Source organism: Pollicipes pollicipes, unplaced genomic scaffold, assembly GCF_011947565.3.
Source record: "Pollicipes pollicipes isolate AB1234 unplaced genomic scaffold, Ppol_2.1 Scaffold_7231;HRSCAF=8579_pilon_pilon_pilon, whole genome shotgun sequence".
Taxonomy (NCBI): domain Eukaryota; kingdom Metazoa; phylum Arthropoda; class Thecostraca; order Pollicipedomorpha; family Pollicipedidae; genus Pollicipes; species Pollicipes pollicipes.
This window is the reverse complement of record NW_023597034.1, coordinates 39,691,326-39,718,971: the sequence shown is the minus strand read 5'-3', so window position 1 is coordinate 39,718,971 and position 27,646 is coordinate 39,691,326. Positions and strand designations below refer to the sequence as shown.

Here is a 27,646-nt window from a genome sequence, read left to right as displayed (position 1 = left end):
GATCCTGCTCTGACCTGCTGCGTCCCCGCGGCCGGCCGGTAGACCTGTGGAGCGGCGGCGATGGCGTCGAGCCGCGCGCCGAGGGGCTGGGCTACGCGGTGGTGGTGGACGCCGGCAGCTCCGGCAGCCGGGCGCATATCTATGTCTGGCCGCCGCACACGGGCAACCGGCGCGACCTGCTCAACATCCAGCCGCTGCGGGACCTGGCCGGCCAGCCCCGCGTCGAGATGATCACGCCAGGTGAGCGCGCCCCCAGCGGCGGCCGGGCGCCGGCGCCGCCCCGGCCCGACGCCGTCCGCGGCTGGCCGGAACGCCTCCACTGGAGGAGAGTTTGACTTCGCTGTGCATCTGCTGCGGGCGCAACAGACGATGAGAATTGCAATGGTTTTTAAGGAAACACATGCGAGGTGATTGTGTTGTTTCCAATGAGCTGGTTAAGTCGCATTAGGGGAATACAGCTCGAACAGAAGGATACCCGGTACAATGATAGCAGCTTCATCGCTGGCATGTCGCCAGTGGGTCGGGTAGCCCTGCCGTCTGTGTGGCATGCTCTTGAGCGGGGCTTGGTGTCCGGAGACTGACGCTGGTAGCTGGGCAGGTCTCTCCTCCATGAGGGCGACCCCAGACCGGGCCGGCGCGTACCTGAGGCCGCTGCTGGAGTACGCCGCCGCTCACATACCCAAGGAGAAGCACAGGGAGACGTCGCTGTACATCATGGCCACCGCCGGCATGCGGCTGCTTTCCAAGGAGTACGTGGTGACGCCCCGCTTCCTTAACACAGCAGCAGCTGGAGGGCTGTAACATTGCCTGGGCGCCTGCCTGAACCTCGGGTGTCGTTTCTGAACCGTCCTGATTGCTTTCTGAATATGCTCGACGGCTTGGTTGGTAGCAACTACACTCCCGGCTGAAGTCTATCATATGACCCGTTGCATTACAGCCGCGTGCTGACGTGACGGGGATATTGATAAGTGTTGTGGCGTGTCGCACTGGGTTCCGCGTTTGGACCGGCCAGACATACCGCAGTGTCTGTGTCTGACCTGACGGCCAAGCTGCGGTGGAGTGTGACTCCCGTCGCCAGACTACCACGGTGTCTGTGTCTGACCTGACGGCCGGCCTGCGGCAGAGCGCGACTCCCGCCACCAAACGTACCGCAGTGTCGTGTCTGAACTGACGGTCAGTCTGCGGCGGAGCGTGACTCCCCCCGCCAGACATACCACAGTGTCTGTATCCGACCTGACGGTCAGTCTGCGGCGGAGCACGACTCCCGCCGCCAGACATACCACGGTGTCTGTATCCGACCTGACGGTCATCTGCGGCGGAGCACGACTCCCGCCGCCAGACATACCACAGTGTCTGTATCCGACCTGACGGTCAGTCTGGGGCGGAGCACGACTCCCGCCGCCAGACATACCACAGTGTCTGTATCCGACCTGACGGTCAGTCTGCGGCGAGCACGACTCCCGCCGCCAGACATACCACGGTTCTGTATCCGACCTGGCGGTCAGTTCTGTGGCGGAGCACGACTCCCCGCCAGACATACCACAGTGTCTGTATCTGACCTGACGGTCACGTCTGCGGCGGAGCACGACTCCCGCCGCCAGACATACCACGGTGTCTGTATCCGACCTGACGGTCAGTCTGCGGCGGAGCACGACTCCCGCCGCCAGACATACCGCAGCGTCTGTATCCGACCTGACGGTCAGTCTGCGGCGGAGCACGACTCCCGCCGCCAGACATACCGCAGTGTCTGTATCTGAACTGACGGTCAGTCTATGGCGGAGCACGACTCCCCGCCGCCAGACATACCGCAGTGTCTGTATCCGACCTGACGGTCAGTCTGCGGCGGAGCGCGACTCCCGCCGCCTGACATACCACAGTGTCTGTATCTGAACTAACGGTCAGTCTACGGCGGAGCACGACTCTCGCCGCCAGACATACCACAGTGTCTGTATCCGACCTGACGGTCAGTCTGCGGCGGAGCACGACTCCCGCCGCCAGACATACCACGGTGTCTGTATCCGACCTGGCGGTCAGTCTGTGGCGGAGCACGACTCCCGCCGCCAGACATACGCAGGTCTGTATCCGACCTGACGGTCAGTCTGCGGCGGAGCACGACTCCCGCCGCCGCAACATACCGCAGTGTCTGTATCTGAACTGACGGTCAGTCTATGGCGGAGCACGACTCCCGCCGCCAGACATACCGCAGTGTCTGTATCCGACCTGAACGGTCAGTCTGCGGCGGAGCGCGACTCCCGCCGCCTGACATACCACAGTGTCTGTACTGACTAACGGTCAGTCTACGGCGGAGCGCGACTCCCGCCGCCAGACATACCGCAGTGTCTGTACCTGACCTGTCGGTCAGTCTGCGGCGGAGCGCGACTCCCGCCGCCTGACCGCGTCCGGCCCTGGTCACAGGACGCAGGCGGCCATTATCTCCAGCCTGCGACAGGACATTCTGCAGCGGTACGACTTCCTGCTGGCCGAGCAAAACATCCAGGTGATCACGGGCCGTGAGGAGGGCATTTATCAGTGGATCGCCATCAACTTCGCCTTGGACAGGTGAGCACACAGCTGCCGGTGTCACCGGCACTGACAGCCGACGCGGACGAGGCGGATCGGGGTTGTGTGTTGGATCTGAGAGTGGGCTCCGCCGATTTGATTTCTCGACCTTGTGTAGCGGCGTGGCGCTGAGGCAAGGTGTGATTGGGGCCTAATAACGCACTCGCTACTGTGGCAACATGGTGTCGCCTGCCTCTCACCCTGGCAGGAAGGGCGAGCACCACGGGGAATCGAACCCCGTGCCTCTGGTTTCCCAGACAGGTAGCTTAACAACTACGCTATCATTCCCCTACGCTGGTATATTGCCGCTTCCTATGCAATGCTTGGCAGGGTTTGAAACGCTGCTATTCCGCGTAAATTGTCAGATGAGGAGATCCATCTCGCGACGTGTTTGACGCCCCTGTGTCCGTGTGTCGGACGTGCGTGGTGTCTGATGTCGCTGCCCCCCGACGGCCAGGTTTCGTCATGCCCACAACGGGCCGCTGGTGGAAGTGGAGACCGTGGACGAGAAGCCAATCAAGCGGCTGAAGACGGTCGGCGCGCTGGACATGGGCGGAGCCTCTATGCAGATTGGCTTCGAAGTGACCACCAAAGCGCAGCAGAAGGCCCTGGTGAGTGACGCAGTGCAGTGTGACTGTGGAATCCACCCGGGTAGCCGGGGCATTGGCGGCGATGCTACCGCCGTGCCTGGAGGTCATTGCGGTGTGAAGTAGATCTTCTGTGGGATCTGTGGACTTGATTCTCGGCTAAAGCGTGGTATCACATGCCACTTCGTAGAACATAGCAAAGAGGGCATCGAGCGCAACCGGGCAGCAGAGAACATGCCGGTAGCCATGTCCACCGCGTCAGCTGGGTAGTCTTTGCCGACTCCAAGCCAGACCGCCGGCAAGGGAGGGCGGGAGGGACGGCCGCCGAACAGCGAGCTCTGAGTGGCGCCGGCTGGGACTGGGGTTTGGCCGCCGGACAGCCTGCCTGAGTGGAGTGGCCTCGAGTGATGAGTGATGCCTGGCTCTCGCCGCAGGGGGGCCACCGCTCCTCCATGGCGGTGATCAACCTGGGCTGCGCCGACCACGACCGCGAGCACACGTACCGCGTGTACGTCACCACCTTCCTCGGCTACGGCGCCAACGAGGCGTTCCGCCGCCACAGTGAGGCCATCCGTGCCAGGTGAGCCGACCGCTGGGGGCGCTGGGGGGGGGGAGGGGGGGGGGGGGGGGGGGGCGCACGCCCCTGATCAGACCTCGCGCCGTGCTGAGACGGCTGTGTTCGGGATGCGAGCCTGGAAAGGACATAGAAACGTTTGAGCGGTGTTGCGACGCCGAAGGTCGCGTGCTGCATTGAATGGAAGTCCTCCGTCCTTGAGAGCGATGGGTTAGCCTCATGTTGAAGATTTTTGTTTGTAATTCGCACAGGGTGTTTCTTCCCAACATGGGGTGGACTAGACCGTCGCTGCCGCACTCGGTCTGTCGCTGCAGTCGTCAGACGAGTCAGTTCATTCTGTCTTTCACTGAGGCTGGCATGCATTCCCTCTCCCATATTTCGCCAGCTGTTAGACGCTGAGGTGAGGTTGTGAATGGCACGCAGCCAGTGGCCGGTTGCCTGCGGTGGTCGGGCGGTGGCGCCCGCCAGGCCCGTGTGACCGGTCTGCGCCCTGTCCGCCTCAGGTACACGAACGGCACCCGCCGCCTGTACGACCCGTGCCTGGTGCGCGAGTTTTCGGACCGGGCGCTGCTGAAGAACACTACCTACTGCTCCGAGCAGCAGCCGCCGCCGGCCAACTGCTCGGTGCCCGTGGTCGGCACCGGCGACTGGCACCAGTGCGAGGAGCTCGTGCGCAAGCAGGTGCGTCGCTCCGGCCGCCGGCTGTGACGCTCCGCCCTCCCGCGCGGCTGGGAGTACGCGCCGCTGCTCCCATCCTCTCCCACCGGCGGGCTGCCGGCGGTGGTGACGTCTGGCGAGACAGCGGCGGCGGCTGTGATGTCCGGGCGTCCCGGCTGAGCCCGCGGACGCGTCCCCGGAGGCCGTCAGAGATAGACCGCTGGGCCGCCGCCTGTCGGAACTGCGCGTTCCCCGCCGTCCGCCCGTCCGCCCCTCTAACGACGCCGGCGTCGCCGCAGATCGTGGAGGAGCGCAAGACGCGCCTGTGTCCGGAAGGCCCGGACGGCTGCACGCGCACGCTGGTGGCGCCGCCCGTCAACCTGAGCGAGCTCGAGCTGTATGGCTTCTCCGAGTTCTGGTACTCCATGGAGGACACACTGCGCAGCGGCGGCAATTACTCCTACAAGCGCTTCAGCCAGACGGCCAAGGTGAGCGCGAGCGCCGCGTCGCAACTCGCGCGGCTTCAGGCCGGTCGGCGCTACGCCGCGCAGGGCCCAGCTGTCCTGGTGGGCGCTGCCCCCGCGCGGGGCCCGGCTGCCCCGGTGGGCGCTGCCCCCGCGCGGGGCCCAGCTGTCCCGGTGGGCGCTGCCCCCGCGCGGGGCCCAGCTGTCCCGGTGGGCGCTGCCCCCGCGCGGAGCCCGGCTGTCCCGGTGGGCGCTGCCCCCGCGCGGGGCCCAGCTGTTCTGGTCGGCATCGGCCCTATTTGAGCCCGGCCGACTTCGCTCACAATTGCTGACGGCTGTCGCCATCCAGTTCTGGCCGTGTGTGTTCGTGTTGTTTCGGTGTTTTGACGGACAGCCCGCTTGGCTCACTTCGGATACGGGACTTCAGCTCGCAGCTCTGTGCAGGGTTCAGTAGGGAACGAAGCTTTGTCGTGCGCTCTGCCCTGGGGCTTTTGTAGTATGGTACCACATTTTGTTCTATTTGATGTCTAGATGAGGAATACTAGAGTTGTTACGTAGAGTTGTCAGTTAAGTGTTTCCATGCTGTGGGCCCCGTACTGTGACTGACCCTGCCCGTACCCATCCGCTCCTGTGTCGGCCCAGCTGACAACGCCCGTCCGTTCCCGGCCTCAATAACCTGGCTGTCCGATCCCATCCGTCCACCCCCCCCCCCCCCTCCCTTCCCACCTGACCCCGTCCATTCACCTCCGACTACGTCCCTGTCCGTCCGACTCGTGCTGCTGTCCCCGCCCGTCTGCCCCTTTCCGGTGTGTGCCGCTGTCACTGTCTCCGTGTGTTCCCGTCTGTGCCCGTTTTTGTCTGTGTGTGCTGCTGTCTCTTCCTCTGTGTGTTCCCGTCCGTTCTGTCTGTCTGTGAACCGCTGTCACTGCCTCTGTGCGCTCCCGTCCGTGTCTGTGTCTGTCTGTGTGCCGCTGTCACTGCCTTTGTGTGCTCCCGTCCGTGCCTGCCTGTGCGCCGCTGTCACTGCCCCTGTGTGCTCCCGTCCGTGTCTGTGTGCCGCTGTCACTGCCTCTGTGTGTTCCCGTCCGTGTCTGTGTGCCGCTGTCACTGCCTCTGTCTGCTCCCGTCCGTGTCTGTGTGCCGCTGTCACTGCCTCTGTGTTCTCGTCCGTGCCTGTCTCTGTCTGTGTGCCGCTGTCATTGCCTCTGTGTGCTGCCGTCCGTGTCTGTCTGTGTGCCGCTGTCACTGCTTCTCTGTGCTCCCGCCCGTGTCTGTGTCTGTCCGTGTGCCGCTGTCACTGCCTCTCTGTGCTCCCGTCCGTGTCTGTGTCTGTCTGTGTGCCGCTGTCACTGCCTCTCTGTGCTCCCGTCCGCGTCTGTCTGTGCGCCTGCGTCTGTCTGTCTGTCTGCGCCTGCGTCTGTCGCTCCCGTCTGCGTCTGTGTATTCCCGTCCGTGTCTGTGTCTGTCTGTGTGCCGCTGTCACTGCCTCTGTGTGCTTTCGTCCGTGTCTGTCTGTATGCCGCTGTCACTGCCTCTGTGTGCTCCCGTCCGTGTCTGTGTCTGTCTGTATACCGCTGTCACTGCGTCTGTGTATTCCCGTCCGTGTCTATGTCTGTCTGTGTGCCGCTGTCACTGCCTCTGTGTGCTCTCGTCCGTGTCTGTCTGTATGCCGCTGTCACTGCCTCGTGTGTGCTCCCGTCCGTGTCTGTCTCTGTCTGTGTGCCGCTGTCACTGCCTCTGTGTGCTCCCGTCCGTGTCTGTCTGTGTGCCGCTGTCACTGCCTCTGTGTGCTCCCGCCCGTGTCTGTGTCTGTCCGTGTGCCGCTGTCACTGCCTCTCTGTGCTCCCGTCCGTGTCTGTGTCTGTCTGTATACCGCTGTCACTGCGTCTGTGTATTCCCGTCCGTGTCTGTGTCTGTCTGTGTGCCGCTGTCACTGCCTCTGTGTGCTCTCGTCCGTGTCTGTCTGTATGCCGCTGTCACTGCCTCGTGTGCTCCCGTCCGTGTCTGTCTCTGTCTGTTTGCCGCTGTCACTGCCTCTGTGTGCTCCCGTCCGTGTCTGTCTGTGCGCCGCTGTCACTGCCTCTGTGTGCTCCCGTCCGTGTCTGTGTGTGGCCGTCGTCGGCTGACCCCGGCGTCGCTCCGGCCAGGACTACTGCGCCACCGCCTGGCGGACGCTGGTGCGGCGCCGCGGCGAGGGACTGTACGGCCGCTCCGACGACGACCGGCTGGCGCGACAGTGCTTCAAGTCCGTCTACCTCACGGCCGTGCTGCACGAGGGCCTGGGCCTGCCGTACTCGTACCAGGGCCTGACCTCCACGCCGAGCGTCGTAAACGGACGCGTCTCCACCTGGACGCTGGGCGCGCTGCTGTACAAGCTGCGCTTCCTGCCCGTGCGGTGGGTGTGCCGCCGCCGGCCGCCCGGCCGCGGCCGGCTGAGGTGGAGTGTGCTGCTGTCGACTGGCCTGGGGAGGTGTCCGTGGGGGCCCCGTGGAGCTGGTGTGGAGTGGGACTCCGCGTCGGGCTGGTAGCGGAAGAGTGGCCGTTGTCCTTGAACATCGCACTCAAGCTGTGCAGCCCAGCAATGTATTCAGGTGTGGCAGCGCCGTTACTTTCTAATGGAAAACGCTGAAGAACGCGGATGACCGCTCAAGTGTGATGATCATGCCGATGGCTTGGTGTCTGCGGCCGCTCGCCGTTCTACTGTACTGCCGCGTCGACCGCAGCCTCTGACCGCTCCCTCTGTCACCAGGTCGGTGGAGGCGGCCACGTTTTGCTGTACTGCCGTGTCGACCGCAGCCTCTGACCGCTCCCTCTGTCGCCAGGTCGGTGGAGGCGGCCACGTTCTCGCATTTCCCGGCCGGTCCGTACAGCATCTGGGGCTCCCAGTACCTGCTGCTGGTCTGCGTGCTGGTCGTGCTGGGCGTGCTGGCGCTGTACGTGCTGCGCCTGCGCCGGCTGCGGCTGGCGCGGCCGCGCGTGCGTCTCCTCTCCGAGCACGAGCCCATGCTGCTGGGCGTGCGCGTCAGCTGACGGGCCGGCGCCGAGCGCCAGCTGGCCGGCCCCGGCCCCGGCCCCGGCCCCGGCCCCGGCCCGCCGCAGTAGCCCAGAGAAGCCCGCCTCGTCCGGGCGGCGATAGGTAAATGGCAGACAGACGGGGTCAGCTGCCCGACCAATAGGTCATTTGACGTGACAGGGAAATACAACGACCGCTCGTGATCTGGTGGCAGAATCAATGAACAAGGCGTATGTCACAGCTGAACAAATGGATCGAATTACGCTAGCTCGCCGTGCCGTGCCGTGGCGGGCGTCGGGTGTCCCGTAGGATGCCGTCAGCCACCGGCGAGTCGTCACCTCTCCGCGTACATCGACGCCAGCGGCCGGGCGCGAGTCAGGTCAGGACCGGCGATCTCGGCCGGCCGAGGCCCCGGCCGCCCTGACCCCGGGGTCAGACCAGGGCGGGCCGCCAGGCGGCCTCTCTCGTCAGCGGCCGCGCGGTGGCCAGCCCAAGGGTCAGTTGTGATATCCGCGTCACCGTATTGTGGCGCTTTGTCGGCCCGCCGCTCGCGGCCTGTTCGTTCTGTGAATTTAAGTTGCAGGCGAATTTTAAATCTCATTGCGACGGTATAACTTCGGTGCGTATGCAAACTTATGTGCTTGGCGATCTCCGCCTGTTAGACCCTAGAGTTGTTAAATTATTTATGGTACGCCGGGTAGTGCTGCGGATTACTTTATATTTATGCGCGGTACTACAGTTTTATACATATGGTTCGCATGGTGGGTGTCTGTTTCGGCAGCTGCAATCCCCTCTCCACCTGCACAGCCACGTGACTATGCCTGGGGTGTGTCCGCGTGTATTGGCTTGTGAGGGTTAGACGTGCCCTAGTCTAGTGCTTCCTTCGATTACTTATTGACTGCGCCCACCGATCGCGTTTGTTGCCATCTGCGAGTGTCTGTTGACGTGTTCTGGTCGGATCAGTTGGCGCCCAGAGACCGGTGGTCGGTGATTGCTATGTTTGGGGTCGCGGAACAGATGCCGACGGATCTGCCGTAGTACCACGCGACTGGGGGTGCATCCACTAGCCCTAGTGTTTCAGGTTACCCTAGCCAAAGTGTTCCGTGGTCTTCACGACCAGCGGCGTTTCGAGTAGCTGGTGATGTCAGCTTTCAAGCGAGGTCTTCGCACCAGTATTGTCTCTCAGCCGTATGCACCTGCACTGCTAATGTCCACACCGTTTTCATGAATAGACTGGCGATTTAGAGCAACCGAGAGCTGCCCGTCACTGGACAGCGTGAGACTGCCAGGAAGGGCGGTACTAGATGTGAGCTGCGTCGCGCGAGGCCGCTGTCCTCTGCCTGGCCCCGCGCGTGGCCGGCGGGGCTGGGCCGCTGAGCCGGGCTGAGCTGAGCTGAGCTGCTGAGGGCGCCACCCCGCCCGCTGGTCGAGTCCGCGCACCTGGCGCGGCTGGTCACCCGGCCTGTCCCTGAGGCGGCCGCGCCGCCACATCAGCCATCGCATACGGTGTATTGCATATATGCATCCGGCGGCAGGATGTAACGTAAATAAATAAACGATCGAGGCGGCTACAGGGAAGTTAAGTGTGCGATGGGAACAGCAAGGGTAACCGGACGCTACAAGCTAACGAACCCAGCACGGGGCGACCTCTAACGCACGCTACGCTTAAGGTCCCGAAGGCTCGGTGGGGCTGTCTTTGGTGGCCATCTGCTATGCTACGGTTAATACTTGATTCATCTGTCTTACTTTTCCACCAACTCCACTATGCGGGTCCGACGTAACGCAATCCAACAATCCGACGGCTCCATCACAAAGTCAACGGGCTAAAACTTGCATAATATGGACTTATTTGAGCAAATTCAACATTCAGATGTCGGAAGGCCCTCAAGGTTTGCGGTGTATCAGACGGTTATGAAGCGTTGACGAATGCGAGAATAACTCCACACAACCCACAAAACCTACGAGCACCAGAGTTCGCCGTTGCATGGCGTCACCACACCAGCAAAGCTAAAAAACCGTCTCTGCGAGGTTTACATGCATAATCGCGACCACACGGTTCGATCAAACCATAAAAGATTAACGGCAACGCCACATCCTCCATCAGCGCCCTTCCGGTCGAGGTGGAGCGCACGCCACACCGGCGCTCGGTTCGTTGTACGTCGCAGCGACCATGCCGACCTCGAGCCCCACGGGCGGGCCGCCGCGGCCGCACGGCCCGCCGACCTCAGGGTCAACCTCCGCCGAGTCCAAGCCATCTGTGCCCCCCCCCCCCCGCTCTGCTCCAGTTATTGCGCCGCGGAGTCCCCGTCGCCGCGTTCCTGCCGCGCGGCTGCTTTGCCCCGCGGCGCTGCGGCGTGACGTCACTCTGCGCGCGCGACGCCAGGGCCGACCTCGGTCCGCTCGCCCCGAGGCGCCCGCTCCCCGCGAGGAGTCACGTGTCGACGTGCGCCTCGCCGGGGAGGGCCTCCGCTCCCGGGCTCGTGCCGCGTCTGGCCAGGCGCCGGGGCCTACCGACGCCGTCGTCACGTCCGCAGACAGCGGAAGAGCCACGTCCCCACCGTACGGCGGCAAATGCCCATCCATGTCTGCTGCCTGCTCTCGTCCGCTCCGACCCGCCCGAATCCGACTCCGTCGGCTGGAGTCCGCCGGTCCTGTCCGTGAGCTGTGTCCGTCGGCCGCTCTAGTGATGGTCGGCAGCCGCTCTAGTAGTGGCCGACGGCCACTATAGTGGCAGGCTGCGGCTGCTTTAGTGATGGTCGCCGGCCAGATCGGCGTCCTCCTCCTCGTCGTCGTCCGAGTACTCGCCGGAGATGGCCGTGGCAGACCGATGGTTCATGTCCGACGAGCGGAGCCGGCGCACCTTGGCCGGAGGACTGCCGACACACGGCGGAGGGCGGGCCAGGTCAGGTCAACAGGCGGGGCGACGGATCAGTGACGGTCAGCAGGGGCGTGGAACACGAACACCCCGCACCAGGGTGGCACCGGAACAACCGGGCGCGCACGTTCGTCACGGCCCGGGAGCCGAGCCACGCCGGTTTAGCTCACCACAGGACGGACAGCCGGTGACACACCCCCGAGACAAAGGGAGAGCTCCGCCCCGGCTGCCATCCTCCGCTGGGTCAGCCGGTCCGCGGCCGAGCCGTCTCCAGCGGTCAAGAGAGCGCCGCTGCTGCCACCCCGCGGTCAACAGCAGCGCCGACTCCAGCGCCCGCCCCGGCCGTGGGCGGCGGCGGCGGTCCCACCCTCCCGCCACCGCCCCGTTCCACCTGCCCACTAGCGGGCTCGGCGCCGGGCGCACCGCGTGAGCCCGAGCGGTGGTCGGCGCGCGCCGCCCTCACCTGTGCAGGCCGTCGCCCAGCGGGTCCACCTCGCTGGAGGAAGACGGCGTAGGCGACGAGGGCGGCGAGAGCGCCGTCTTCACCATGCCGGCCGAGTCGGTCAGCATCTTGTTCTGCGGGGCGGCCAGGCAGCGCGTGAGAAGGATACTCAGCATCCTCGCAGGCCACGCGTGACGCGCCCACACATTCAGAAACGTGCCGAGATCGCTTAAGAGAACGGCCAACTTGGCGAACGCAGTACATACGTGGTACAGCGCAGGGCGCTCTGAACACGGGTTGCCATACTCAAGATGTTCCAGCAGTGTGATCCTAGCAGTCTATTTTAGATTGTAAGTGGTGTCCCCTTCCACTGTGCAAAATGTTCACGCAGAAGGCAGGGAATGGTCTGGTTTGGTTTGGCCCGCATGGGAGCATGTTACCGCTCCCAATTCTCAACAGACTTTCCCGCAGCACTCGTCACCTCTCTCCACTTGCACAGAACAACTTCCTGGACTAGGCAGTTGCTCTGCACAAAATCCCATCATATATTTAATCTCCCTCCGCCGGTGACGCGCCAGCGGGTGTCCTCGACATATCCCACTCACGATCCTGCCGTCCCTGCCGAACATCATGAGGAAGGTGTCGATGAACTCCCGGCTGCGGTCCTCCCACTTCTGGATGAACTCGGCCCGCTTGTCCGAGATGTCGGCGATGGCCTTCTTCCCGCGGTCCTTCAGCTCGTCCATCTTGTTCTGGATCCGGAACTTCTTCTCCTGCCGGACCGCACACCGCACGTGAGACGCACACGCCGCATCGCGTGGTAGGCAGCGGACTGTCCCCGTTGCGCCCCAACATAGCGGCACGTGCGCTGACAGGCAGCCCGTCGGACCAGGCGCACACTGCGAACAAAGACGCCAGACTGTGCTGGGTTTCACACGCACTTAAACGCACCAGTTCCTCTGCTGGTCTGTCCTTCATGGCAATTACGTTTGACTCGGCCCTCTCCATTTGCCGTTTGCTGCTGCGTTTGCTGCTGACCGACATCTGACGCATTTTCCGAGGTCCCGTGCGCCGGGAGCTCGGCGAGGGCCGACTAACTAAACGCCATCAGGTGCGCTCTGTCGCATGCGCAGCCCCGGCACGCCCCTGGCGAGGGCTGGGCGCCACTCGCCCGCCGGACCACCACTCACGCTAATGAAGGAGACGTTGAGATCCTTGGCCGAGTATCCTCGCGCCAGGTTCCGCCGCACGTACACGTCGTAGTCCTTGACGATGCGGGAGACGATGTCGGAGGTGGAGACGCCGTCCGTCCGCTGCGTGGCCACGAACATGCCTGGCGGCGCGCCCAGCTCGTGATGCATAGGTTGTGGATTCGAGACCCGCTGCCGGCTGAGTTTTGGGATCCCAACAGACCTTTTTTGAAATCAGCGTGAGCTATGTTGATGCTCATGTCCACAGCAGTGCTGCAGGCTAACCGGAAGCTGACCATACGCTCGCAAGGGGCCACCGACAGTCTGTACAGGTGGCGCCACCGTCGCCGTCATTAGGCCGACACCAACAGTCGATGGACCGGCCCGGAGCAGGCGCGTGTGCAAGATGTCAGCTCACAATGCCACCAGGGTGACCTTTGTGACCTGCGACTGCTCGGCGGGTGCACCGGTTTCAGCACCGATCACGAGTTGTGCACCCATGATAACACCCACTTAATCAACAAGTCCACTGCAACTGACCTATGATCCCGCTGCAAGGTCGCACCAGTTTTCCCGCACGATAGCAAACTGCGATTGCACGTGGCATACATCCGTCGGCTCCGGAGTCCACAAACACACACACGCACACACACGCACATTATTCGGGATGGGGGTGTGCAGAACGCCTGCACAGCGGACAATTAGGCCAATTAGGACAATTAGGCCACCACCACGCCTGTCTGTCCGCGGACGACAAGGCTGGCAAACATTTGACGTGAAGCATCCATTGCGACGTGCGGACGTCACCTCTTTCTTTGAGCCGGGCGTACACGTCGACTCCGGAGCCGGTGGTGTACGGGTAGTCGTCGTGGGCGATAAAGTCAATCTGGGAACGCAGGGAAGAGATGGTGCAGGCGCTGGGTGCAGCCGCCGACATTGCGTGCGTGACATGTAAACAGCCCAGCCCAGTCAGATGGTCGAGATGGACTTCGCGTTCTTGGTTAAGTGCGACTCAGCCAAACACAGCTGCAGTGTTGTGACTCCCCAGCCTGAGCCACAGAGCCGTGGAGACACTCAACAAGCGAAACGTCCGCGTGACGACACTGGATGAGTGAGGCAGGCTTCGTCAGCGTCACCCGCACTATGCGGAGCCGAGAGCCCCGGCCTTGGCCTGTCTCACAGTCCCGCGGCGGTGCCCCCCTGCACGCACGAGCACACCCCGCTCTAGCAGAGCCCCGGCTGGCGCGCGCCCTTCACCGCGAGCGAAGCAAGGCAGCTCGGAGCCGACCGACGGCTCTGGCCGGACTGGGCCCGCCCCTGCCGTCTACACAGGTGGGTCCCCGCCGATCAGAGACCGCCCCGCAACCCGGCTCCCGTCCCCGGCACTCCCGACAAACCTCGGACCCGAACGCCGGACCACCGCTCCAACACGGAGACCCCCACAGTTTGCTCTCGTCCCCAGCACCCCCTCCCCCCCCCCCCCCCAACGCCAAGCCAAGGACCCTGGACCGCCGTCCCACCCACCGACCAGAGACCATCCCCTCAACCCAGCTCCCGTCCCGAGTACCCTCGCCGCCGAGCCGCGGACCCGAACCCCACACTGACGCTCCGCCAAAAGGACCTTAGCAGTCTGCTCTCGTCCCCAGCGCCCCCTCCCCCGCCGCGAGCCGCGGACCCCGGACCTCGGACCGCCGGCGCACCCACCGACCTTGTGCTTGGCCAGGAAGGCGTCGTCCACCTCCCAGGGGGCGTCGCGCACCAGCTCATCCACGTAGCGGCAGTGGCGGACCGACTCGTACCGCTCTGTGTCCGTCATCACCGTCTTGCCCTTGCGCGCGTGCGTCAGCTTGTCGCTGCACACTGCCGACGGCGGTCACACAACCCCGGATCACACACGGGTCAGTGGGACACACAGGGCACTGCGGAACGGCGGGCTGACTGAGGCGGGCGGGGATACACGTTGGTTATTGCTTGACGTTGAAGCGCCTGAGTAAAAGTCGTGTTCAAAAGTTCTGGTGAGATATTCGCTCTACAGAGATGCCGATACAGCTGCACGTCACACGTACAGCAATATACGAATGGCAAAACATTAGTCAGCCATCGCCGGACAGCGCGGAGCGGGGATACGGCGCCGACTGCGTCCGTCTTCGACGGCACTGGTGGTGCCCATGATCGGACCGGACGGGCTCCGGCGACCAGCCGCACGGCGCGCCGCGCCCCGCCCGGCCCAGCGCTGGCTGGACAGGCCGCTGCCACCCACCTCCGACCAGCAGGTACACGTTGGGGAACACGTTCTTGGCCTGTTTCAGCTGGCGAGCGTGGCCCATGTGAAACACGTCGTAGATGCCGTCGGCGTACACCCGCACCAGCCGCGGCGCTGTCGGCAAGACGCACGTGCTCGGTGAGACCAGCAGAGGCGGGGACGGGCCGCGGCACGGTACCCGTATCGGACACTGCTGCGACGCTGCAGGTGCGCAGCAGGGGGTAGGCATTCATGGTTATGGGTCAAGCAACGCCATAGCGGGAGCAGGGTTGGCGGATTTGACAAGCTTGAGTGAGCACAGCATCAAGTCCAGGGTACAAGGTCGTTGGTTGCCTTGGCTTTCTCATATCCTGTTGTTCAGTGCGCACATACGCTAGTCATACATACATACTAGACATACACAGTCAAAACTTGAGGAGTGCCGATAGCGAGTACGTTACGCTGCGGCTCTTAACTTCAATTCATGTAATATTTCGCAAGAGAAGCAAAGAAGGAAGACTCGCGCACAGAACATCCGAATCAAGGACAAGGACAAACAAGCAAGGAGCACAGAACATCAGAGTCATGATCGTGCAGCTTAAACTGCGTCCAATCCTTGGCGGCGGCGCCGTCTGACGGCCGGCTGAGCGGTCGTGGCGCGACGCCGATGGCTGCGCAGTCACACGCATCGCTAACAGCAAAATCATCGAAAAGTTCCACCACATTGACTGGATGGCGGGTGCTCCGAAGGCCGGAGGCTGCGTACGGCAGGTACGGCGGCAGGCACGGCGGAGCGCGCCGGCCGGCGTCTCACCAGTGCCGGCGCGCGCCTGCTCCAGTGTGATCTTCTGCGAGTAGTCGCACATGGCGCGCGCGTGGTCGGCGTCCGGCTCATCGCTGAATGGCGCCTCCGCCCGCAGACCCTGCCGGCGGAGTCAGCGCTGCTGAGACGGCGGCGCCGGCGCACGGACTCCGAGAGACACCGCACACGGACTCCGAGACACGCCACACGGACTGCGAGAGACACGCCGAACCGACTCCGAGAGACACTGCACACGGGCTCCGAGAGACACTGCACACGGACTCCGAGACACGCCACACGGACTGCGAGAGACACGCCGAGCGGACTGCGAGAGACACTGCACACGGACTCCGAGAGACACCGCGCACGGACTCCGAGACACGCCACACGGACTACGAGAGACACGCCGAACCGACTCCGAGAGACACTGCACACGGACTCCGAGAGACACTGCACACGGACTCCGAGACACGCCACACGGACTGCGAGAGACACGCCGAGCGGACTGCGAGAGACACTGCACACGGACTCCGAGAGACACCGCGCACGGACTCCGAGACACGCCACACGGACTGCGAGAGACACGCCGAACCGACTCCGAGAGACACTGCACACGGACTCCGAGAGACACTGCACACGGACTCCGAGACACGCCACACGGACTGCGAGAGACACGCCGAGCGGACTGCGAGAGACACTGCACACGGACTCCGAGAGACACTGCACACGGACTCCGAGACACGCCACACGGACTGCGAGAGACACGCCGAACGGACTGCGAGAGACACGGCACACGGACTCCGAGAGACACAGCACACGGACTCCGAGACAGGGCACACAGACTCCGAGTGACAGGGCACACGGACTGAGAGAGACATGGCACATGGACTCCGAGACAGGGCACACAGACTCCGAGTGACAGGGCACACGGACTGAGAGAGATATGGCACATGGACTCCGAGACACACCACACGGACTGCGGGAGACACGGCACACGGACTGGCGGGAGATACGGCACACGGACTGCGGAAGATACGGCACACGGCTCCAATGGGACACAGCACACTGGTCCGCAGTGGTGCAGGGCAATGCTATTATGAGACGCGGTCAACTGCCGAGGGTGAAGAAGGTGGTGCATTAATGTCATAATCATATAATCATTACAAATTAGAGTGCAGGGATTTTATACCGACGGTTGTCCAATTTCAACCATGACACCATGAAATCAGCTTTGTCAATACCACGAGTGTTTGCCTGATAATATTGTGTACCTAATACCAATGACATCTTGAAGGTCGACAACCGTGAGCATAAAGCTTCCGAACTCTTAATCCCGTAAAACGAGGAGTTCAAAGTCTTTCTTGCCTGTCTTGGGCAGTAACCGCAGCACTGCTGCGGTGGGATGCCGTACACTGTCACAACCGGACACCATAAACCATTCCAGGGGGTCGCCACAGGCCGTTCAAACGCGCTTCCCACGCGGGGCAGAGACAGCACCGCTGGATACAGGACGGCAGGGCCAAGCACTGACGTAGTGGTACTACGGCACACGGTGCGCCGGTGCACGCAACTCGTGCGCTGAACGCGTTAGACAGCGTCAGTTTGACATCGCTAACCGCAAGCGTTGAGAGCGCATCACAGGCAGCCTACCGTCGCAGCACTCGGACGGCTCACCGCCCCGCCGCCACGGCACCCTCACCCCTGGCAGGTCATCTGTTCGACCGTGTTTTCATCGACGCCCTGTTTACGACTCGGCCGTCAAACAGCGGCCGTCAGGGCAGCCGCGGAGCGCCGGGTGGCCGAGCCCGCCCGATGACCTCCGACCCGCGGCGGCCGGGGTCGGACCGCGGCCCGGGTCGGGGTGACGATACGGCGCCCGGTGGGCGTGCTCGGCCGGCGCGCGGCCAAAGTCCCGACCCAGAGTCGCCTTATCGGCCGACGGCACCCGTCAGCACAGATGCCCCGATGGACTCTCCGCCCCTGGAGTACGCCGCACCAGCGGAGTCTCACCACGCCGCCCACCGCCCCGATGGATCCTCCGCTCTGGAGCACGCGGCACCAGCGGGGTCCCGCCGCGCCGCCCATCGCCCCGATGGACCCTCCGCTCTGGAGCACGCGGCACCAGCGGGGTCCCGCCGCGCCGCCCACCGCCCCAATGAACCCTCCGCTCTGGAGCACGCGGTACCAGCGGGGTCACGACGCGCCGCCCATCGCTCGATGGACCCTCTCCTCTGGAGCAAGCGGCACCAGCGGGGTCCCGCCGCGCCGCCCACCGCCCGATGGACCCCCGCTCTGGAGCACGCGGCACCAGCGGGGTCACAACGCGCCGCCCACCGCCCGATGGACCCTCCGCTCTGGAGCACGCGGCACCAGCGGGGTCCCGCCGCGCCGCCCACCGCCCGATGGACCCTCCGCTCTGGAGCACGCGGCGCCAGCGGGGTCTCGCTGCGCCGCTCACCACTCCGCATGACAGTGAGCCCGGGGCCGAGACCCTGGCCGTCGCCGAATTGTGCTCCAGATGGGACTTGTGGCATCGAAAAAGGCGTACGACCCGCACGCGTCTTGCTCTGGAGATCAGAGTGTCAGAGCCACCGCGCAAACATGGTTGAACAGAAGGCGTCATCCTGTTACCTTGCCGACGAGATAAATGTCAGGGGCATGCCATAGTGGGCCCGAGACAATCGATGGCGCAGATAAGCGTGCGTGCGTGCGGCCCCCCGCTGACTGGTCAGAGGCCAGTCAGCCGGGGATCTCAATACCGTGATCCCGGTCAGAGGCCCGTCGGCGGGGATTTCAATACCGTGGCCCCGGTCCGAGGCCCGTCGGCGGGGGCTCAATACCATGATCCCGGTCAGAGGCCAGTCGACGGGGGGTCTCAATACCAGGATCCCGGTCAGAGGTCAGTCGGCGGGGGATCTCACTCTGACTCGGGGTCGGGTCAGCCCTGCTGAGAGGTGAAGGAGTCTCTCCGCTCTGCCTGCCCAGTGTCCGTGACACACAGGCAGGCTCAGGCGGCCGCCCAGCTGGCAACTCTGGCGTAGGAGGGCCTCCGGGATCGCGGGATGTGACGGCCTCCGAGATCGCGGGATGTGATGGCCTCCGGGATCGCGGGATGTGACGGCCTCCGAGATCGCGGGATGTGATGGCCTCCGGGATCGCGGGATGTGATGGCCTCCGGGATCGCGGGATGTGATGGCCTCCGGGATCGCGGGATGTGATGGCCCGGAGCGGCTGACAGCGCTGCGGTTGGTAAGCGGAGGAGCGGGAGAAGCCGGAGGGCACATGGCATAGCGTATCACAGAGCGCGCCAACACAGCTTACACAAGCCACGCCCCAACTCTCCCTCCGCTTTGTACCAGTAGATGCTGTGTGCAATTATATAGCCGCAGCCGTATTCATGAAAAAACGCTCCGAGGACTCGAAGCATATGCTTAACGGTTCCAACAGCACGTCTGTGCGCAAACTTTGTCGAAAAGTGCCACGTCTTGCGGTTGAAACAGCCGCGAAAAGTCATCGCAAAACACGTTCGCCTGCCGCAACAGACCCCAACAGACACGTCAGAGCACCCATTACGACCCGCAGCCCAGACGGCACGCGCAGTCATCAAAAGTAACGACATAGCAACCGACCGGCGGCCGCCACTCAACGCAATATGCAGTTGTCGACCGCTGTGGGAACCGTCGCGGGCATCTGTGCCACCAGTCGCGGGCCAGTGCGCCGGAACACGACCGGTGGCGTGTCCCGATCCTACCGCTGTTGGGTCGCCAGACGAGGAGCACGACCGGTGGCGCGTCCCGATCCCACCACTGTTGGGTCGCCAGACGAGGAACACGATCGGTGGTGCGTCCCGATCCCACCACTGTTGGGTCGCCAGATGAGGACTCCCCACCGTCCGAACGTAGATTTGGTACGGGTCGAGCTTTGTGTCTCCTCGCCGAGGCTTCGACCGCTTCCATTCCATGTACTCTCCAATATGAGGCTCATGTTATCGAAACGTTGCAACAGCACAAAAAACAACAAAACGACAACGAAAACACCGAGCATGTTGTTAACACCAGTGTATAGTAAGTGTTTTTATCATTTAAACTACTTGAAGGCTGCCGAACTTCCGTCCTCTAAAACAAAATTTGGTTGGAAAACCTTTTTCGACATCGTCCACTTCTTACAAGTTCTCCGGACCGCACACCAACAAAAGACAGGCGAGCAAACTAAACGGTCTGGAAGTGCGCTGAATGGTCTAATAACTAGCCAACAAAGGACTGAATGACATGAGAACTATCCCGCCTGAGACTGAACGATCCGAAAGCAGATCGGGGACGGACGGCATGACACGATAAATATCCGGAATGGGATTGAACGACCAAGAAACTGGCTGGCATAACACTGAATGACCCCAGAAAGAACTGAAGCGGCGGCCCTGAGTGACGCGAGAAGTGACCGAGGCAGGACCATGGATGACCCAACAAGTGACCGGCGCAAGAGTGAAAGACCTGGGAGGTGACCGACGGGGCCCTGAATGACCACAGAGGTGTCCGACGGCGCCCTGGATGACCTGAAAGGTATCCGGCGGGACAATGGATGATCCAAGACGTGACCGGCGGGGCCTCGGATGACTCCATAAAAGACCGGCGGGGCTCTGGATGACCCGATAAGTGACCGGAGGAGCCCTGGATGACCAGAGAAGTGACCGTCGCAAGAATGGATGACCTGAGAGCCCACCGGCGCAGGACCGGAACGGCAGAGTTGCCATCTCCCCACTGGAGACATCAGGCTGACTGCCTGACCGTGGTCACGCCTGTCAGTGGAACCTGCCTGCCGCCAGGGCAGGCTGGTGGTTGTTTGGCGATAAGGCTACGCTTGGCTGACGGCCATCATCGGACGGCTGGTCAACTAACAAAAGGGCGTGACGTACTGGGTGTGGCAGGCCCCTGACCGACCGGCGGCCGAGACCTACTGACCCACCGGCGGCAGAGACGCCTGACTGACCAACGGCCGAGACACCCGACTGACCGGCGACAGAGACGCCTGACTGACCGGCGGCAGAGACGCTTGACTGACCGGCGGCAGAAACGCCTGACCGACCGGCGGCAGAGACGCCTGACCGACCGCCGGCTGAGACGCCTGACTGACCGGCAGTTGATCCGGCCGTCTGACCGGCGGCTGAGACGCCTGACTGACCGGCGGCAGAGACGCCTGACCGACCGCCGGCAGACGCCTGACTGATCGGCGGCAGAGACGCCTGACTGACCGGCAGCAGAGACGCCCAACTGACCGGCGGCACAGACGCCTGACTGACCGGCCTCCGGTGCCCCGTCACTCACCGGCTGCGGTCCGTAGCTGCCGAACGACAGCTGCCTGAAGAGGTTGGCCATGGCGGCGGCACCGCTGGGCGCGCTTGCGTGAGTGCGTGCGTGCGCGTGCGCGTGCGTCCGACCGGCGAGCCACCCACGGCACGAGTGCGCGGGCCCGGCGGCGGCGCCCGCCCGGCCGCCGCCGTGATAGCGCGCCGACCGGGCGCCACAGGTGTGCCTGCTCCGCCGCCCGCCGCGCCTGCCCGGTAGCCGGCCGACAGACAGCAGGCCCCGGCACCGCCTGCTGTACGGACGTGTACAGCGGCGCGCTCGGTGGCCGCCCGAGGCTTGCGAACCGATTTGAGAGCGGAAACTTTACGGATCGGGACCGCTGATAAACTGTTGTTTTTTTTTTTGTCAGTTCAGTGAGTATAAAGCTGTGACTGCCAATCCATTCCGTATCCTGCTTCTGCCAGGTGTTTCCTTTTATGCTGTAATAATTCGCCAGATGCCGGCCGTAACACGTGCTCTAAGACAGCAATAGTACACGTTCGTGGCGCTGCAACTGCAGTAGTGCTTCAGTTCGCTGCGACCAAGCACAAAGTGGCTGTTCAGGATGTGCTGGGTTTCAAGAGTTCTTCGTGCTCGGAATTTTCGACTCGTTCTACAAAAAGTAACGTACGAGCTTTTCTATTCGCCCAGTTTCTTACATACAGAGACGAGTTCGTCTTCAGCCTTAGTTCATTCGTTTTTTCGGGTAGTTTCTCGTTGGTGTTGATATATTTTCACGGCGGGCCCACTGGTTAGACGTGATGTGTAGGCCATCATGCTCCAATACCAAAGCATCTGATTTTTCGGAAGCTCGCGTATTTCCTGCAACTTTGCATGCCGCGTTCCCTTCCCCACCCCCACCCCCAACCCCACCCCCGCCCCCACCCCCACCCCCACCCCCGCCCCCGCCCCCGCCCCCACCCCCACCCCCCACGACCACTAACAGCACCACCACCCCTAGAAGCAGACCACTGTATGTCAATACGAAGGGAAGTGCTGTAGCGGCACGAGGTCAACACCTCGCCGCGTGGGTCACCAATAGGTGGCGCCAACGAGTGCCGTTGTTGTGCGTGTGACATTGTGTGCCGCGTGAGAACTGTGTGTGTCGCCATAGCTTCGCTGCCCTGTTAATGTTGGGAAATGATGAGTGATGTGCCTACCACAGAACGGTTGCTAGTGTGGCCATTGTTTGGCCGCTAATGGCATATTGACTACCATAACTAGGCAGATGTTTGCTACTGTCAAGTGATGTAGTCGAACCGAGCCATGGCGATGATAATGCACATTGTGCCACCTGATAACGCAGTGTTCCTTGATCTTCGTGGTCCGTCCCTCTCTGGACGCGTTTCCCTGTCTGTCAGTCCGGGCCGGCATCACCTCGATGCCGGCACCGATGTTTCCCGCCAGCACGACCAACGCAGCAGTGCTACACTGAAGAAAACAAAGGACGACTACTGCCACCTTTCTCTTTTGTTGCCGAAGACAGTGACATGCGCGACGGTGCCACTGTATACGGCAGCAGAGCTCAACATGGCTAGAGAGTGAACTGGCCGAAGATTTGGGGTTTAAATAAAACCTCGTGAGCGTAACTGTGTACATACATGTAACGCGTAACTTTACTTATTCTCAGCAAAATTTTCCACCGTCTGCAACTCATATGCTCAACGTTGACTAATCTCCATGAACGTTCCTAATTAAACATGGCTGATTTCTGATTGAAAGGCATGTAAAATATCTCCCTTTAGACACGATAACAAATTGTCTGCGGATACCTCTCGACCAAGGGCTCGCCGTCCGCAACAACGCTAGCCTGCTGAAGACCTTCACCAACTGTCCGCAACCATCCTGGTAACAATGACTCAAAGCGGTCGGGAACACTCTCCAAGTCCTTGTTGAAGGAAAAGTGTTCACCCATTGCGTGACCAAAGGCTATCAACGAAGGCCAATTTACTACTTTCGTGGAGCTCGCGCAGAGAACGTTGACCTCAGATCCTACGGAACCGCCCGCAGCACAGCTGCCGCCAGCGTTCCAGCTCTGGGTGGAGCCGTACCCAGCTCGACCTTTGGACACTGCCGGCCGTCCTCCACCAGCTCCGGTCAGCTGGGCGGCCAGAGTCTCCACCACGCAGGCATCCCGCACCATTACATAAACTGGACGGGCCGGTGGTTCAGCCGCCGGCCACCTCTCGATCGTCGGTCGGCGCGCGGCCAAAGGTCGGCGCCGGCCTCTGATCCGGCGCCGCGCCACGCTCCGGGGCGTCGGCGGTGCGGCAGGCGGGCGCTGTCGTCGGCGGCAGGCCCCGCCCCGGCGCCCGAGGTCAGTGGCGAGCGCGCTTATCGGCCGAGGTCGTCAGCTCACCGGGGCCGAGCACATGGCGACTGTGCGAGCCCGCAGAACACCCGACAGCTGGGGGGCCTGATCCCCCGCCTCCGCACGACACTCCTCGTTCAGACCCCACGTGCCGCATGACGACGCCAGTGGCAAGACGTGTACGGTATGTCACGTCAACTCAGACCATGCTGACACAGCGCTGGGAAAGTTGACATTTTTTCTGGCATAGTAAGCACTACCACGATCTAGTACTAGAAGATACCGATAGAGCAATAACACAGTAACTGTGTGCTCCACGCATCGATAAATTGTGCTATGTATTTGCTCAAGCGACGCCACATGACATTCTTACATGACAATGAAATCCGGCGCCACCCAGTCACACCCAGATGGCAAAATGTTTAACACAGTTAATTACAGAACTGACCGACACACAGCTCGTACGGTGTACGATCACGTAGATTGATTTATGCATAACACTGTTGCTGCGTGCACACCGATGACAAAAGCAAAGTACGCATGCATGTACATGCGACACAGCAACATAATACACGATTGAGTACTAAAACCGGTATAATATTGTACGAGGAATGATCTGCTCTCGATCAAGTGAAAATAACTGTTTCTGAAAACACATTCCAGGGTTTGACAGATTCCAAACATATATGCTGTCGTGCATACCGTTTCAACCTATGAGCCTATGTTTCGAACCCACGCCGAGCCTGCGTTCGATACGCGTTTTCCCTTTCTGATGCTGCCATGCCCTCCATAGCTTGTGCAGCAGCGTTCCAATATTTTGCCAGGCCGGCTGGGTGGCAGGGATGCCAATTTTTTCATGCTATACACCCTGGCTTGAGCCTTGGTGCCTGTTGCCTCTCCCCTTGCTCAAAATCAGCCAACCTGTCAACCCATTATGTAAGCGCCTCAGGCTTGATGAATTGGCTGGGCAGGTCAGGCGTCTGGGCTCGGCGTCAAAGGGCAACGGCTTAGTGCCAACGAATTGCGTGCGGGGGCCGCCAGAGCCAGGATTCTTGCATCATGAATTCATATTTACATCCTGCACACCCTACTGGATGCATATTAAAATGCTGATGTCCAGCCACCAGCCATTCTGTTTTACCCCAAAGCTCCAAAGGCTTCAAGAGGCACCTCTCCTTTGTTCACAAAATTAGTGTTACCTGGTTATCATACAGTGGCAAGCTGGCGACAAGATCACGTTCCCGTCCCTGCTATCTCTAACACAGTGTTGCAAGGCAATTTAACCACGGCACCAAGCAGCCCCTCAGCGTTGCTCCTCTCCCTTCAACTAAGTTCGGAGGAGCAGGATACCACTCAACCCTGACTGCCCTGGGCAGCGCGAGGTCCCCCACCCCTGGTGGGCAGCATGAGGCCCTCTGCTCCAGGATGAGCTGAGGTACCCATCCAGGAATCAGCTGAGGTCCCCACTATAGAATGTGCCGAGGTCCCCACCCCAGAATGAGCTGGGTAGCGCGAGGTCCCCACCCCAGGTGGGCACCACGTGGTCCTCCACTCCTGGATGAGCTGAGGTCCCACCCAGGAATGAGCTGAGGTCCCCACCCTGGAATGAGCTTGGTGTAGCGGCGAGGTCCCCCACGCCCCCCTGCTCTGGGCAGCGTGAGGTTTCCCACCGCCGTTTGGTTTTTGGAGCGATGGCCGCGAACTCCCACCATTGGTCGCTTGGCATGCTCGTCGGGCCAGAGGTCGTCGCGCCCCGTTTTCCTCCGGGCCGGGTCGGTCGCCCATGTCCCGGCCGTGCCTATGGCTCACTCTGAAAAGAAGAGAGATAGGGTGCAGGATAAGGCTTGTGTGAACATGCTCCATGGAACAAACGGTGCATGTGAATTCTAAAGCTATTTTCAGCATAAGTCCAAATTGATAAGACGTGAATCAAAATGAAAAGGGGAATTGGGTTTTGTTTACATTAACAGGGGGAAAAGCTTCTGAGAAATGCTCAGACCCACCCCACCATCCAAGTCACAAGGTGGGCCTTTGAAATCCCTGTTTTATTTTCAGGAAGGGCTGATTTAGTACTTCAGCACATCACAATCTACACACCATGGGTTAGGCCAGGAATTGTTTTGTTAGTCAACAAAAGTGATAGCCGTATGATGATCTATGGCTTTGGTAATATTTGGCTTTGTCTGCTTAAGTTCCTCAAATCTGAAATAAACCATTACCTTACCTTGCCCTGAACAGGCAAACCCATCATGGTCACATGCTTGACAGAGTATGACCAGCTGCATCCTTGGACCCCATGTCTCAGTGATACTTGACATTGTTAAGACTAGTTTTACCACCAGAGCAAACTGAGTGGATCAACATATGGCATGTTCCTTGCTTTATCAAATTGGGAGGGCTAGCTTTGGTTTGAATGGCAATTATGCAGGAAGGTCCTTACTTGACCAATGCTTATAGAACAGCATATTACATACACAAAACTGTTCACAAAATAAAATTGGCAGGTACACATGTCTTATCATTCAATATGATGATGACTAGGTCAGCCTACTCAATTTAGTGATTGTTATGGTCCTAGGTGTGTTTACCTGTACTCTTTTGTAGCATTCCTGTCACTTCCTTCCCATGAAAATTGAGGTGCTTTCCCAATTTCGATTTCCATCCCCCTATTACTTTTTTGGTGTTAAAATTAAGCGGGCTTCACATGCCAACAAACACATTTGAGAAGCCAGGGGTGAGAAGCCATCAGCCCCCCCCCCCCCATCACACAAGTTTCAACAAATTTAGGTTCCTTCTCCCATGTGAGAATGGTTGTAAGACCACTCTGGCCTTACAGTGCCAATTAATACCGCCCACACGTGCGTACGCCTCCGGTCATCTAAGCAGCCGACTCCTTGTTGCCATTTGTCATACATCGTCATATCTGCGGCGTAGATGCCATCTACAGGCTAAATGACGCTTCATCCTGCGAAGGTTGTATAGGAAATGCTTCTTTTATCAGCAGTCCCAAGAACACTGCTTGCGAATACTACTCACCTACCCAAACACTTCCCTCCTCGCAGGCAACACGCCAACAACGTACTCTCGAACACCCGGCCCCGCCCGCCAAGCCCTCCCGAGACTTGGTCGGCAGCCCAGGATCCAGACCGGGGGGGGGGGGGGGGAGCTAAACAACAGACAAGACATGATGACAACATGATGCCCGAAGCCCATGACACTGATGAACGCTAAGTTATCACAAATCCACGCAACTTAGTCGGTCACTTATTCTTTTTAACAAGAAGTGACCACAAACTAAGAAAAATGTCCTAAAAATGTCAAAAACTAGAAAAATTAGATTGCAGACAACCCATGTCCCAGGTCAATGGAACGCATCACCACAAAAAGTTCAACCGAGGGTCCATAGTAAATATGCTGTCTTTTCCAGCACATGCTGACCTCACGCTAGATCAAAGACGACTAAAAATTTCCAAATCCATCCAGATTGGCTTTAGAAAATGCCAAGCTCCAAGCCCGCGGGACTGATCGGCACAAAACTCTTACCAATCGATAAACCAGGTTGATAGCATATCCTTTTCAAAACAATCTGAGCTTTGGTCATGTAAAAGCTCACCAAACCGCTGGAAAATGCCAGAAGATAGTCTGCAGACAAGCCTCATGCTTCAAGCCTGTGAATATGATCGGCACAAACCTTAGTGATCGATGCGCCATGGTTGTTAATGAATATGTTGGCCTTAAGTTACGTCAGAGGTCATAAAAGGCGCCCAGAATACCAAGCTTGCCGCAGAAAACCCCATATGCCAGCAGGAAAATATTCACAAGTGATTACCGATCGAACGCCATGGTCTATATGGTCATGGTCATGGTCATGGCCATACCGTGGTCTATACTCTATCCTTTCTAGAAGATCGTGACCTGTGTTGCGTCCAAGACCATGGAAATGCCCGAACCCGACATACATTCCTTTGCATCATATGCCTCATCATATGCCTCGATCATATGGGACCAACTAGCACCAATATTTACAAGAAAAATATCATTTACAGCAAAGAACAACTTGGTCATATATCTATCTTCCTCCACAAATCGGCGGTCTTGGCTTATAGGCGAAGAAACACTTCAAAAAGTGGGGGCCAAGCTCAGAGTGTACGTCAGGAACTTTTATCTGGAAAGCGGGCCCGATGACCGGGGGAAAGGGGCAGAGATGGAGGTTGTTGTCGCTCTTCATTCAAATGTCATGGCTGCTATACTAGACTAGAGCTGTCTATCTAGAGCTGACAATCTTGCCTATTCGTCTCATCTATGTCATTCGGCAAATAAGGCTATCCAGCTTCCCAAGATCATTCGTTCATATTAACATTGTCTTTCCTGAGGAGGCGAAATTCCGGAGCGGGCAAACATTTTGGATTGCTGAGGAGGCATCTGCCTCCACAGGGTTGATGCCAAAATGCGACCTGAACATAGGCTGGATGAGAATTTTGAAAGTAAGTCGATGGCTCACAGTGCGACAGATTTTTCACGCGCCTTCATTTCGCTGGCTGCTTTTCAAGAGATAAGGCCTGTCGCAGCATTTTAGGCGGAAGTAAAT

The 27,646-nt window shown here is 60.5% G+C and overlaps 2 protein-coding genes across 2 annotated transcripts; one reads left to right on the top strand and one right to left on the bottom strand.

Moving 5' to 3' along the window:
* The first annotated feature begins 38 nt into the window (after positions 1–38).
* Positions 39–9,101, top strand: LOC119110331 (ectonucleoside triphosphate diphosphohydrolase 7-like). The gene is made up of 9 exons (XM_037234107.1): positions 39–240; positions 599–749; positions 2,416–2,559; positions 3,017–3,170; positions 3,581–3,726; positions 4,224–4,401; positions 4,677–4,865; positions 6,989–7,236; positions 7,664–9,101. Exons 1-9 carry the CDS (start codon positions 228–230, stop codon positions 7,869–7,871), a joined length of 1,431 nt encoding a protein of 476 aa, XP_037090002.1. The 5' UTR covers positions 39–227; the 3' UTR covers positions 7,872–9,101.
* Positions 9,102–10,120: 1,019 nt separating this feature from the next.
* On the bottom strand, positions 10,121–20,848 carry LOC119110237 (choline-phosphate cytidylyltransferase A). The gene is made up of 9 exons (XM_037233979.1): positions 20,727–20,848; positions 15,418–15,526; positions 14,622–14,738; positions 14,070–14,221; positions 13,169–13,247; positions 12,362–12,504; positions 11,777–11,944; positions 11,193–11,305; positions 10,121–10,727 (listed from the first exon to the last, which is right to left on the bottom strand). Exons 1-9 carry the CDS (start codon positions 20,775–20,777, stop codon positions 10,601–10,603), a joined length of 1,059 nt encoding a protein of 352 aa, XP_037089874.1. The 5' UTR covers positions 20,778–20,848; the 3' UTR covers positions 10,121–10,600.
* Positions 20,849–27,646: the final 6,798 nt, after the last annotated feature.